Below are 12,101 nucleotides of genomic sequence, written 5' to 3'. Positions count from 1 at the left end.
CCATTTAATTTAAACTTTTTACAGTCAGTACAGTTAAGGCTAAGTTATTTACTGTGTAATTTGATTCATGCTCCATATGGAGCAGTGAAGCATTAGACCTTGTAGTGTGACGAAGTGTAGATCTTGAACATTTTGTAATTAGCAATGTGGGGGTTTTTTTGTTTGTTTTTTTTTTAATTAAAATGAAGAATGGTACAGTAAGATTTAGAATATGTAGCACTGTTTCAGGATGTGTTTTCTTTTAACAGTGTGAAAGAAAACAAGAGTTTATTGAAAGAATAAAACAACTGGATATTGAAACCCAAGCTGCGATTGTGTCACACATTCAGGAGGTGGGACTCTCAGTATTGTCTCTCCTTTGCTTGACTTTAACAGAGTTGGTTTGGCTATGAAATGTTAATGCTTGGAATTTCATAATGGGTTCATGAACTTCACAAGAAAGATTGAGTATGTTACTGCAATTAACTTAGAAGACAAAAATGATAGGTGCTGGGAACATTACTTGGCTCAGTGTTTTTGATGCAGTGGTAAATGCATTGCTTGCCAGATACATGCTATGTAGAAGGAACTGCTGTAAAGATATATGTGTAGTATTTCCAAATAGCATGTATGGCTTGTCTTAGGAGCTGCAGTGCCCCTTGCAACAATGGTGTAGGCACTTAGTCCCCAAGCCCTGTGGCAGACGAGACAAAGGTTCCCCAAGGCGGCTTGCTTTGAACAGTGGGTACTGAGCTCAGATGGTTTTGAAAAGTACTTTCTACAGCTGAAATTGGACATATAATCTATTTTTAAACAGAAATTTGATCCAATTATGAGTATTCCTGGATTTCTCAGGTTTCCATAGAAGGAATGAATACAGGTGTTGGGAGCCAGCTTGCTTTGGAGACCCAAGGGAAACTTATGTGGAAATGACCCCTGCTGAGCGCACCTTGTTGGGAGTGGGCACTGACTGCAGCCAGGTGTCAGTGCATGCAGGTGTGGGAGGCCTGGAACAAATAGGGAATTAAGGAGCTTTTTTCTTACACTTAAAATAATTCTGTTAAAAAAAAAAACAAACAAGTGATGAACAAATCGCAGGGATTTGTCAAAAGCAGGAAAGGTCATTAGCTGAGCTGGTGGGACTTACCTGATGCTTCCGCTAAAAGATTCAAAGAAAACCAGCTTGGGTAAGATCACAGTTGAAAGGTAGGGTGCTAGCAGCAAGTAAGAGACTCTCCTGGTAAAGGCAGCTCCTCCCAGCTTTGTATCAGCTGCAAATTGCAAATTCATTGAAAGCAGGGCTTCTTTGCAGTGAGACACCAGCCTCAACGTTCAGTGTAGGATCAGTCCCTTCAGATGCCTGTGGTGACCACCTCAGTGCTTGCAGGATGACAGTTGCATACTTTTAATAAGCAAGCACATCTGCTATTAGTCATAATATGTGTCTGATCACTTCTAAAAATCAGCCTTAATAGCTACTAAAATAAAAATCTAAATACTAGAAATTGCTGGGTATTGCTACAGTTAAGGGTTAAGGTAGCTGTGTTTGTTATTTACAATCTGCTTTTGGTGAAATTTAATTATTTTTTTTTTTTTAATTAATCAGTAGAAGGACCTGGGAAATGCCGCACTAACAGCAAACAAATTCACAAATTGATCAGTGGAAGGACACACTTTTTTGCTTCTGTTCCTAGGTGACTCAGAACCAGGAGAACGTCTTCGACTTGCAGTGGCTGGAGCTGCCAGATACAGCCCCAGAAGCACTGGAGTCTCTCTCCAGGAATATGTTTTTCCACCTCAAGAGGCTCATTGATGAGAGAGATGAATGCACAGAAGTATGATGACTTACCTCTCCCATATAGAGTTTATGTGAAGCTGCAGATGCTGGCTTTGTTCCTTCTCTTGTGTCTTGACTATGCACTGGGTTTCTATTTTTTCTGCACCTTTCTACAACACTTCTGGAAATCTGCAGAAAGATTTTGACTTTTCTGTTGATTCTCACATTAATACTAAGGCATGATGAAATGGTTGATAAAGAGTGGGGTGGACTGTCTTCAAAAATATTTGGACTTTGTGATTTTTGTCTCTCCACATCAGCTCATTCATCTTTGAATGTGGTCTCAGTATAGTAGAGATTCCTTTCCTTCTCTATGTAACCTTCCCTCCTGGCCATCACTTGTGTTCTGTGTAATACCAGGCTAATCATTTTATACCTTCATAGGTTTTTTGGATACTTGAAAAACAACATATAATTATACTGTTTATCTCCTGACATTACATACATCTCTATATTTTCAGGTCATAGTAGATCTTACTCAAGAGAGAGATTATTTGCAGTCTCAGCAACCACCAAGTCCTTTGAAAGCACCAAGTCCAGATTCTTCACCAAACCCAGCCAATCCAGTTTCTAATGAGGACAAACAGCACCTTGCAGTTGAGCTGGCAGACACAAAAGCTAAACTGAGAAGAGTCCGGCAGGAGCTGTGAGTCACCAGTGATTTGTGCTTCTAGAGAGACTTATGTTAACTTTCGTGCATCCTGTAAACATGGGTGCTTGTTGGTTTCAGTTGGCCTCCATGGGAGCTCTCAGAATTGCATCTTTCAGATTTTTTCTTCCTAACAGGAGGAAGCTAGTATGGATGTTTTATCTTTCTTCTTTCTTAACTGCTCTTTAAACACAGCGATGGCTACTTCCATTTTTCTTGTTGTCATCTCTCTCTTTTTCCCTTTTTGAAATGCCAACTGCTAGCTGCACTCCTTAATTATTAGTGGGAAGTCCAGAGGCCAGTGAAACTAATTGTGACAGCAGTGACACCAGAGATTTAAACAGAGGTCCTTAGGATAAAAATAGAGTTGAAAACTCAGATCCATGATACATGTAAGGTATCATGAGAAAAGCCCTCTTGCTTTTATGGAGCTGTGATAACAAAGAGGCTCTTTGTTCAGAATATGCTGGGAGATTTGTGTCTTCCTTCGCAGATTCCTAGTACTGTCCATATAATCAATGTTGTTTCAGGGGCTGGGGGGGAAATCTTACTAAGATTTCTTTTTAATCCTTTTCAGGGAAGAAAAGTCTGAGCAGCTTGTAGATTCTAAACATGAAGTTGAGCAGCTCACCCTAGAGCTGCAAAAAATAAAACAAGAGGTAAGATGGGCTTACTGTACTGTGACAATCTTCCCTATTTAAAAAAGCTTCTTTCAGTGTGAAGCTAAAAATACTACTAGGCCTGTTTTTTAATGAAGAAATCAAGTTACTCTAGCAAGCTGTTTGGTGATTACAACTACAGTACAGCAGTGCTGTGCTTTGCACTTAACTGGTAAGAGCAATCTCATCTGTTCAGCTTGCAAATAGCCTAGTGATGCCTGAAGCTTATGCAGCATCAGGCATTAGACATAGCAAATCTTATGCAGCATCAGGCATTAGACATAGCAGAGCCCTGATGGACTGAAAAATCCTCTCTGTCTTGTAGAGAATTTACTGAGTAGTAGAACTCTCTTACTCCTGAACAAGGAAATGTTATTTGCCTATGCTTAAAATAAGTAATACATAAAAGTAAAGTTTTAAGAAGGTGCTTTAAATTATTCCACACTTCTCGCAGAATATCCACCTGACCTCAGATGCTCGCTCTGCCCGAGCATACCGAGATGAGCTTGACTCTCTGAGAGAGAGGGCAAATCGTGTGGAAAGACTTGAGATGGAGCTTGTTCGGTGCAAAGAGAAACTTCATGATGTGGATTTTTACAGAGCTCGCATGGAGGCAAGTGAAAATTGGGAGGACAATTTGCTGAGTAATAATGTTTGGGTTTGTGGTGTTACCAGTTCGTGTGTCATTTGTCATTGGGCAGACTGTAGCAAAAACATCAAAGCAAATCTTGTAATATTTCATAGCAACATTAAATTTTTTTTCAGTGGCAAGAAGGACTTGGCATACACAAAAAATACATATTCTTTAGTTTTTAATAAACTGTGCTTAAATCAGCATTATGGGGCTAAACAGGACAGACCTTTTTTAGATGATGCTTCTAGAGAAACCAGACCTTTAGTCTAGTATTGAAGATTTACTCCTAGGTAAAATGTCTGTGTTTCAGAGTTGTTGCTTTGACCAGCATATTAAATGTCACTTATAAATTAGCTAAATGAATGTCTGGGTGTTCTTCCTTAGGGCTTTGTAGCAGGTGAAACTATTATTAAAATGATTGGGCATTTTTAACCACGGCCTTGTATGACAAATTCTAGCCACCCCTTTTTGCAGCCATTGCTTGTGGTAGAAAGGCAAGAAAATTGGGATCTTCCCTAGTGCCCCAAGTAGGATATGTCAGTGAGAAATGTATAGCTTTGTTCCAACAATAATGCCAGTTACCTTGGAGATCATCTAGACAAGCTCAATGTTTGCAGCATGGCTGACCTGCTTGTATTTTCTGTCCTTTCAGTTCTTTGAGCAATTCAAACTCTCAATAATCCACATATATAACACTTCAGCTTGCTGAACATATGGACGGTCAGTAGTTGAAAACTTCACTATAATGAGATAAAATACCAGGTTTGAGGTAGAAGAGTGTTGTTGAAACTCACATTTGCCAGGCCTCTGGCTGCAAACACGAATTTTGTTTCTGCTCTATAAATTCTGCTCTGTAGGTGATGTTTTTTTGGGTGTTTGTTTGGTCGGTTTGGGGTTTTTTCCCTCTTTAACCTAAGGGGCCAGCTAGCTGCTGCTTCATATGAATAGGCATACAAAAATGGACAGTTATTAAATGTAGTAATAGACTACAAAAGCCTGTCTTCCCTCTCAGTAATTCCCAGTTTACACTGGGAAGCATGAAGCTCTATCTCTTTCTGCTTTCCTCCCTTAAGCTGACAAACCAGTTGTGCATTAACCTGGCACACTAGCTATCAGCATGGCATTCAGCATTTCCCTCTGGGCTGTGCACTGGACTCACTTGGCTTCTACCTGGTGCTCAGATAATATAGCCAGAGCTAAAAGAGGAGTTTTTAGTCTCGTCTTCATCTGAAATCAAGAGAGTAGTTATTTCTGTTCTTGAGTTCTCAGCCACTGTGCTTGTCCTAGAGCCTGCAGCTTCCTGCTCTGCTGTCTCTATGGTAATCTTGCTTAACATACCATTCAGTAGGGAGACCTCTATTTAATTTTCAAATTTGATACAACTTTCCTCACTCTTCCACCATAACAGTTTTTGGTGAAAAAGTACTGAATGTCAGGAACAAGTGTGGGCTCTCCAGGGATACCTCCTTGAAATACAGCAGGGGGACAAAGAATATTTCTCACTGATAGGAGGCTATTCTAATTCCAGGCCACAGTGTGGCCTTTGGCAAAACTCACTGCAGTAGAGACTGAGCTCTTGTAATATGTAGCAGGATTGCACAGCTGTCTGCAGGCTGCTTTGTGGTCTAGAATAGCCAGAGAGCTTTACGTTCTCACCACTCCCTCTTCCACCATTTGTCAGCTCTTGGCACAGCCATGGATTGCCTGCAGTGGCACTGTCAGGCAAACTCCACTGATTTCATGCTGATGCATTCAGAGGATTCTACAGTAAACTACTCTTATCTTTTTCATGGTCATGAACTAGCACAAAGGCTGTGCATAGTAGCCAGTATCCAACTTCCAGTTTTCTGTCTTATGTGTCTCAAGTCCTCTACCTTTCTGAAAGAAAGGGTAACAGCTGGAGTCGCTTTGTGTCTGCTCAGATTCCTCCCATTTCCTCAGAAACTGTTTGGCTTACAGTTATAAATTGTAAGATTTGTGCAGGGATGTAATGTGTTTGAGATTTTTTTTTTTTTACCACCAGAGAGTACAGTGCTGATTGGTCTCATGGCATTTACTGATTGTGGCTGGCTTCCTAAGCTCTGTCTTAAGACTTGAACAAATCTAACAGAGGCACAGGAATGGAAATGTAGGTACATGAAGTACAGCATAAACCACTCTTCTGTGGTAATATGATACCTTAAGGCTCATAGGGTCTTGACAGGGTTGTTAATAAGCAGTGCCAAGTGAGAAGGAAAAATGAGTGCACCTTTGTGCATCAGTGCAGATAGTGGTTAAACAAGCACTTAAAAATCCATTCCTTCTTGTATTTTACATAAAAATTCGGCAGTTCGAGCAAGCAGTATGGATTGTATTCTGTGTGTGATACCATGGCAAGCTTCAGGAATTGCAAGCAAGCTTTACAGGTTATTTCTGAAAGCATGTACTGCAGCTCAGTGCTGGCAGGAGGAAGAGATTTAAGGACCTATTGCAGAACAAAAGCAAAAGGAGCAAGTCTTTGTGTAAACATAACACGTGTAGATATGTGTCTTGTTTTCCTTCTCTCTATCTTGACAAAGTTGTTCAGAAATAACATTTTAATTTGATCATTACTTGAGGAACATGGAGATAAGTGTGCTCTGGATACTTTCCTGCTGGAGTGGCTTAATGAGGTGGTAACTGAATATGGAGAAGCAATCTCATTGCAAGGTTTGCTTCAAGGAGGTGCTTCTCTCCAATCTAAAATTTCCCTCTGGCATTTCTCTTCATTGGACATTCAGGTTATTTTCTGAGGCCTTGCCCGTTTTCTCTCCTCACTGCAATTACATTTCCATGTGGGATAACAGGTGAAATTTTTGTGGATGTTAAAAAAAGCAAACACCTCTTCTGTGTTTTCATATAGCTGTCCAAAGCAATATTTGATTTTCACAAGGTGTTAATTAATTATGTCATTCCTCAGCAGGGGTAGCTTCTGAACTGCCAGAAGGGAGGGGTTTTAACACTGTTTAGTACTAGGTCTGGATGTATGTACAAAATCTCTGAATTCAGATTTAAACAATCTGATTGCTACTTCATTTTCTGAAAATGTCTTCCAGCAGCAGCACACCCTGATTGTGCAACCACTTACCCCCAGAGTTAATTGTAGCCATATGAGTACATGATGCATGTTCTTAAAGCTGTTTCAAGGCATGGTGCTAGAAGATCAAACCACAATGCATAGTTTATCTTAGAAATTACAATAGCAGGAATATATATGCTGGATATTAAATCATCACAATTTAAGTGATATAACCCAAAAGGGTTTTCTTAATCCCTTGTCTAGTAAATTCAGTGTATTTACAAAAAAAAAAAAAAAGGCATCACAGCCAACTGATTTTGCTGTCAATTTGCAAACAAACTCATTGTTAAAAATAATGTTGGTGGGTTTGTTAATTAAAGAAAAAAGTAAACTAATTCCAGTGGAAACACCACTACCTGTTGATTGTCTAGTAAGTGTGATTTGTAACCAGGAATGTTTTTTATCAACTACGTTATCCCAGCAACTTCTGGGAAATATTAGTGTGAACATGTTTTAGTTAGGACAGTTTTTACCTTCCAGGCCTCGAGATGTAATTCTACAAAGATCCTGTGCAGTAATTATTTAAATTATATGAACTTTTCAATATGAAGACAACCTCAGATTGTGGGTACATCAGTGAGCAATGTTGACCTTGCCATACAGGCATTTCCACCAGGGTATTAATTGAAGATTTCATCAGAACTGCTTTGAACTGACCTGTCCCTTCCTCCTGGGCACTCTACAGAAAATGCTTCAGTCTTCCATGTATTGCAGCTCCCAGTGATGTGTGGTTTGTACCAGAGCCTGGATATGTGTATGCACTTGGCACATAGCTTGACTCTTCATGAGAGACTAAAATAACTAGTTCCTGCTTGGTAGGCAGTTTTGGGGATAGTTCTGAGGCCATGTTTTTTTGAGGTCAGGCACCACCTTGTTTCTTAGGGCTGTAGTCCAGATTGAGTCTGATGATCCAGCAAAGTAAACTCTTTTTATGTTGCTGTTTCTTTATAGGTGTTCTGGCAGCTTACATAATATTCAGCACGTTTGGTGTTGTGTACTTCCTTCTGGTCTGTCATCTGTTTAGTGTCTGCTTTCTTAGTTTGCCCAGCCTGGAATGGCCCTGTTAGATCAGATTTGGCCCAAAATGCTTGGTCTGTAAAATTAGTGTTTTAATATTATTTTAGGTACTTGCATACTCAGACATTTTAGTCGTGGCAGTTGAACCACTTCACAAGCATTAACTAGGGAGATCTTTCATATCTTACAAGTTGGTAGCTGGCCCACTGAGAGATCAAGGGCAATGGTGCCATACAAGGTAGACTGTATAAGGTAAATCAATATTATGCCATCTACAGTCAAGATGTGGCAAACAGCTAATGTTAGTTGTTATAAAAAGGTATTAATTCATGACCCTTTGTATAGTATCAAAGGGAAGTGACAGTCCTTAGACACTTGTGCTTTACAACTATCTTGTGTATTTTTTTCTTGTTTTTCTTTTCTTTTCTTTTTTTTAAATCACTGAGCCTCATAAGGCTTCTTAATTTAAGGCTGATTCTACCCCCAAAAATGAGAAGGTAGTTGATGATTAGTGAAAGCTGTTTGCTCATGTCTGGTGATCTTTCAGTAATCTACGTGGTTTGGATGTTTGTGGTCTGAGAGAGCAGACACAAACACTGATGTCAGCAGAGACTTCACATTTTGAAGACAGTTTTCCAGGAATAAACTTGTCAAGCCATGAGCATTTCAACCTGCATGTGTGCACATTTTGCAAATTTCATTGGAGCAGGGGAGGGAATGGGGAGAAGGGGGAGGAGAGCAAAGAGACAAAAGGAAATCAAATAATCTGCTGCTTGCCTCGTTGTAACTCTTCAGGGCAAAATATCCTTCCTTCCTGTGTGGATTTAACCAGATATGTTCCTGCCATAGAAAACTGCCTCTGAGGATGAAGAAGGGTAAAAGGTAGTAAGGTATTATGACTTGAAATAAGACATAATTTAATAAACATGTTTAAAACATGACCAAGAATACACATCCAGATCTTATGCTTTGAACATTTTTGGAGTTTGTGGAGATAAGACACTTGAACGCATGGAGCGTCCCTTGTTGCATTGCAAGCAATCTTCTAATACCGTAGCTATGGCAGAATAATAAGGTAAACTTGTAAACTTCTGCTCAGTAAAAACAGATCCAAAAGCTGTAATGGATAAGCAACATGGCTTGTGCAGTTGATGTTCATGTGTTTATCTGGGAAGAGACAAGGTGTGTGTTATGTGATAAGTATTAAACAAACTTCTTTTAAGTGGATTAAAATTCTGTTTGTGAGAGAGAAACTTTTGCGTGTGAAACAGGGATGTGGGCATAGCATATATGGATGGATAGTGTCAGCTTCTGAAAGTCACCTGGCCTTTGGACAGTCAATTTACACAGAGATTAACATTGTTACTTTTTCTCCCTAGGAGTTAAGAGAAGACAACATCGTATTAATTGAAACAAAGGCCATGTTGGAAGAACAGCTAACGATGGCAAGAGCTCGTGGTGATAAACTGCATGAATTGGAGAAGGAGAATTTGCAGCTGAAATCCAAACTTCATGACGTAGAGCTGGTATGCCCTCTATTTTGCATTATGCTAATTTTCTTAACTTCTGGTTTTATGCTAGGTCACCAATTCACATATCAGAAACCCATGGAGATGGGCAAATAAATCAACAGTGATTTTAAACAGATCTTTAGTTTGAACTATCTATAGATGAATTCTTGAAATACTATGTTATCAGTGTAAATATTAACAATGCGGCTCTGTGTGGTACCGATTAAATTAATTTTATGCAATTTTAAGATCCAGGTTGCTTTCATAACTATTGATGATATATATTGATACTCATATACATTGATAATATATGTTAGTATAATAATCTGTTAGTAATTAGGAGCTTCCTAAATGTTCAAAATTAAATCTGCTGTAGTAAACACTCTTTCTTGTGGAACCAAACCTCCCAGCCATTGCAGTGACTTTAAGAATCCATCACCACTGTAAAAGATGCAAAATTCCAAAATGTATTTCCATGTAAATCAGAGACATGGCTTACTGCTTCATAGACAAGGAAACTTTAAGAAGTGGCAGGTGTCTACAAGTAAAAAGCATTAGAAATCCCACTAGAAATAATAAATACTCTATTTATAATAAACAGTCTTCTCTTATCCCACTGTTTTGAATTCTTGAAGGTTTAACTGGGTAGGGTTTCCAGCAGGGTCTGTTGGAGACAGAGGTATTGAGAGTGCTCTGTAAAGTTATCTTTAATCACTGATTCAGTGCATTTTAAGGGGTATGTCATGCTCCAGCATTTCCAGAGTGATTGGTGATTTTGAGTGATGCTTCTCTGGGTGACTTGGTGAATTTTTGGATAATGAAATTTCGGGATGCTCTGAGGCAGAACTTCAGCTTCCACAAATGCAAATGGACAAAATAGTCAAAACAAGCAATGGTAGATTCATTCTCCAGATCCACTTCCTGGCTGTTTTAAAGCCCAGATTGAGCCAGATGTTACTTACCACTCCATATGACTAGATGCAAATTTGATGCGATGAGTCGAAGAAGCTCGGCAGAATTCAAGGTTGTCTCTGCAGAGGCGCCACTGTGTCGGTGCATGATGATGCATGTTTGCAAAGAGCTTAGCTCTGGAGACAGCTTGAATACAGCCTGGCTTTCTAGCCCTGGCCTGTACTGGTCCTGTCATTACCCAAAATGTTCTCACTCCAGTCACTTTCCCTCCCAAGTGTATTATGGACCTGAGCAGTTGGGTGTCTCTGCCCTGCATTCTGTGGCACATACAGTAGGTCACAGCAAACATTCAATGCCGTGTGTATATTTCAACATAAAAGCACACAGTGTTTAGGCAGATTCTTCTATCCTCAACATGTGTTGTGTTTGTAGCAGTGCAACTGACAGAACGATCTTCGGGATAAGCCGAAGATGCATTTCATTCGTGCCTGTTTTGCACAGGACCGGGACACAGACAAGAAGAGAATTGAAGAGCTGCTGGAGGAGAACATGGTCTTGGAGATTGCACAGAAACAGAGCATGAATGAATCTGTACACCTAGGCTGGGAACTAGAACAACTGTCTAAAAGCACAGATCTTGCAGACAGTGAGTACCAGCTGGAGTAGCTGTTGTGTTTGTGGTCCCTATCAGGATAGACAGGTTGGCTGACTGAGTTGGAAACAGAAGCTGAATTTCCCTCATTCAGCCACTTGACTTTAAACTTAGTTTTTTGGAACTTCTAAAATGTATTAGTTATAGGTTCTTTGACTTTCTTTTGACGTGTCTTCCTTTTTGTTTTGTTTGTCACTGAGTGACTGACTTTTAAGTAAAATGATGCATTAAAAAAAAAAAAACAACTTTGTAAATGACACAGCAGAAATGTCAACTGATATTTCTAACTGAATGGCTGGGAGGAGTCTGTGATCTTTAGTATTCTTTAGTACAATTAGTACAGACAATTAGCTGGTCTTTAAGTCCCAGGAAGTGGTGTATGCTGAAGTCATTTATTTTTACTAGATACTGAAAAATGTGAGCTGTTAAAATAACTGGCTGAATATTTTTTTTTTGAATGGGTGGTTCAGTTTCCGTAACTATCACAAACATAAGTAATGCTTCCTTCGCTGATCAGGTTTTGATGTTGGTTTCTGTGTCTAGCACTCGTTCTGTCTATAATACCAGCCTAAATAACAATGCTGAGTGGAACCTGGGAAACAGTGGAACTGTTTTATGCAGTTCAGAGTGCACCTGATTTTGCTAAGACTTGCATGTTATGCTTTGTGTACCAGGAACAGTTTAAGGCATAGGAATGAACTGAAGTGAGCAGATGTTCAGTTTTCAGTAAAGCTGTCTAGAAGAATAACTTTGTTTTGTAACAGAGCTGAATGTGTGTCTTATGCCAGTTCTCAAACCTGCTTCTGTCCAGGGTCTGAGTTCTCATTCCTAATATTAATGGCCAGTAGTTATTTTCAATTAACAATCTTGCAAAGCAGGTTTACCTTAGCCTGAGAAGTAAATGGCACTCTAATACTCGTTATGTAGAATCAAGAGTATTGCTTATTATATCAGTCAGTGGGAAAAAAACACAATTATCTTGAAACTTAGAAATTATGATGAAGAATATTTCAGGAAAATGTAAAACTACCTAATTTTCTGGCTCGATAAAAATAACAGGTTTTGCCCCCTTCCTGATTTGGTTTCAATAGTAATATAATAGAAAGGAGGACACTAGGTTTAGTTCATTGTCTCATATTAATTTCTGTCAAACG

At 39.3% G+C, this 12,101-nt stretch overlaps 1 protein-coding gene across 1 annotated transcript in view; it reads left to right on the top strand.

Moving 5' to 3' along the window:
* The window catches only part of CCDC88C (coiled-coil domain containing 88C), a 90,654-nt gene that overhangs the window by 46,426 nt on the left and 32,127 nt on the right, over nucleotides 1–12,101 (top strand). The window contains exons 6-12 of the mRNA XM_054400029.1: nucleotides 249–332; nucleotides 1,674–1,814; nucleotides 2,278–2,462; nucleotides 3,043–3,124; nucleotides 3,579–3,737; nucleotides 9,252–9,398; nucleotides 10,797–10,941. Coding sequence (XP_054256004.1) covers nucleotides 249–332; nucleotides 1,674–1,814; nucleotides 2,278–2,462; nucleotides 3,043–3,124; nucleotides 3,579–3,737; nucleotides 9,252–9,398; nucleotides 10,797–10,941 — 943 coding nt within the window. The remainder of the gene's footprint in view (nucleotides 1–248; nucleotides 333–1,673; nucleotides 1,815–2,277; nucleotides 2,463–3,042; nucleotides 3,125–3,578; nucleotides 3,738–9,251; nucleotides 9,399–10,796; nucleotides 10,942–12,101) is intronic.

This window comes from Indicator indicator, chromosome 4, assembly GCF_027791375.1.
Source record: "Indicator indicator isolate 239-I01 chromosome 4, UM_Iind_1.1, whole genome shotgun sequence".
Classification (NCBI taxonomy): Eukaryota; Metazoa; Chordata; class Aves; order Piciformes; family Indicatoridae; genus Indicator; species Indicator indicator.
Note: the sequence above shows the minus strand (reverse complement) of the source record. Positions and strands in the feature narration are given on the sequence as shown.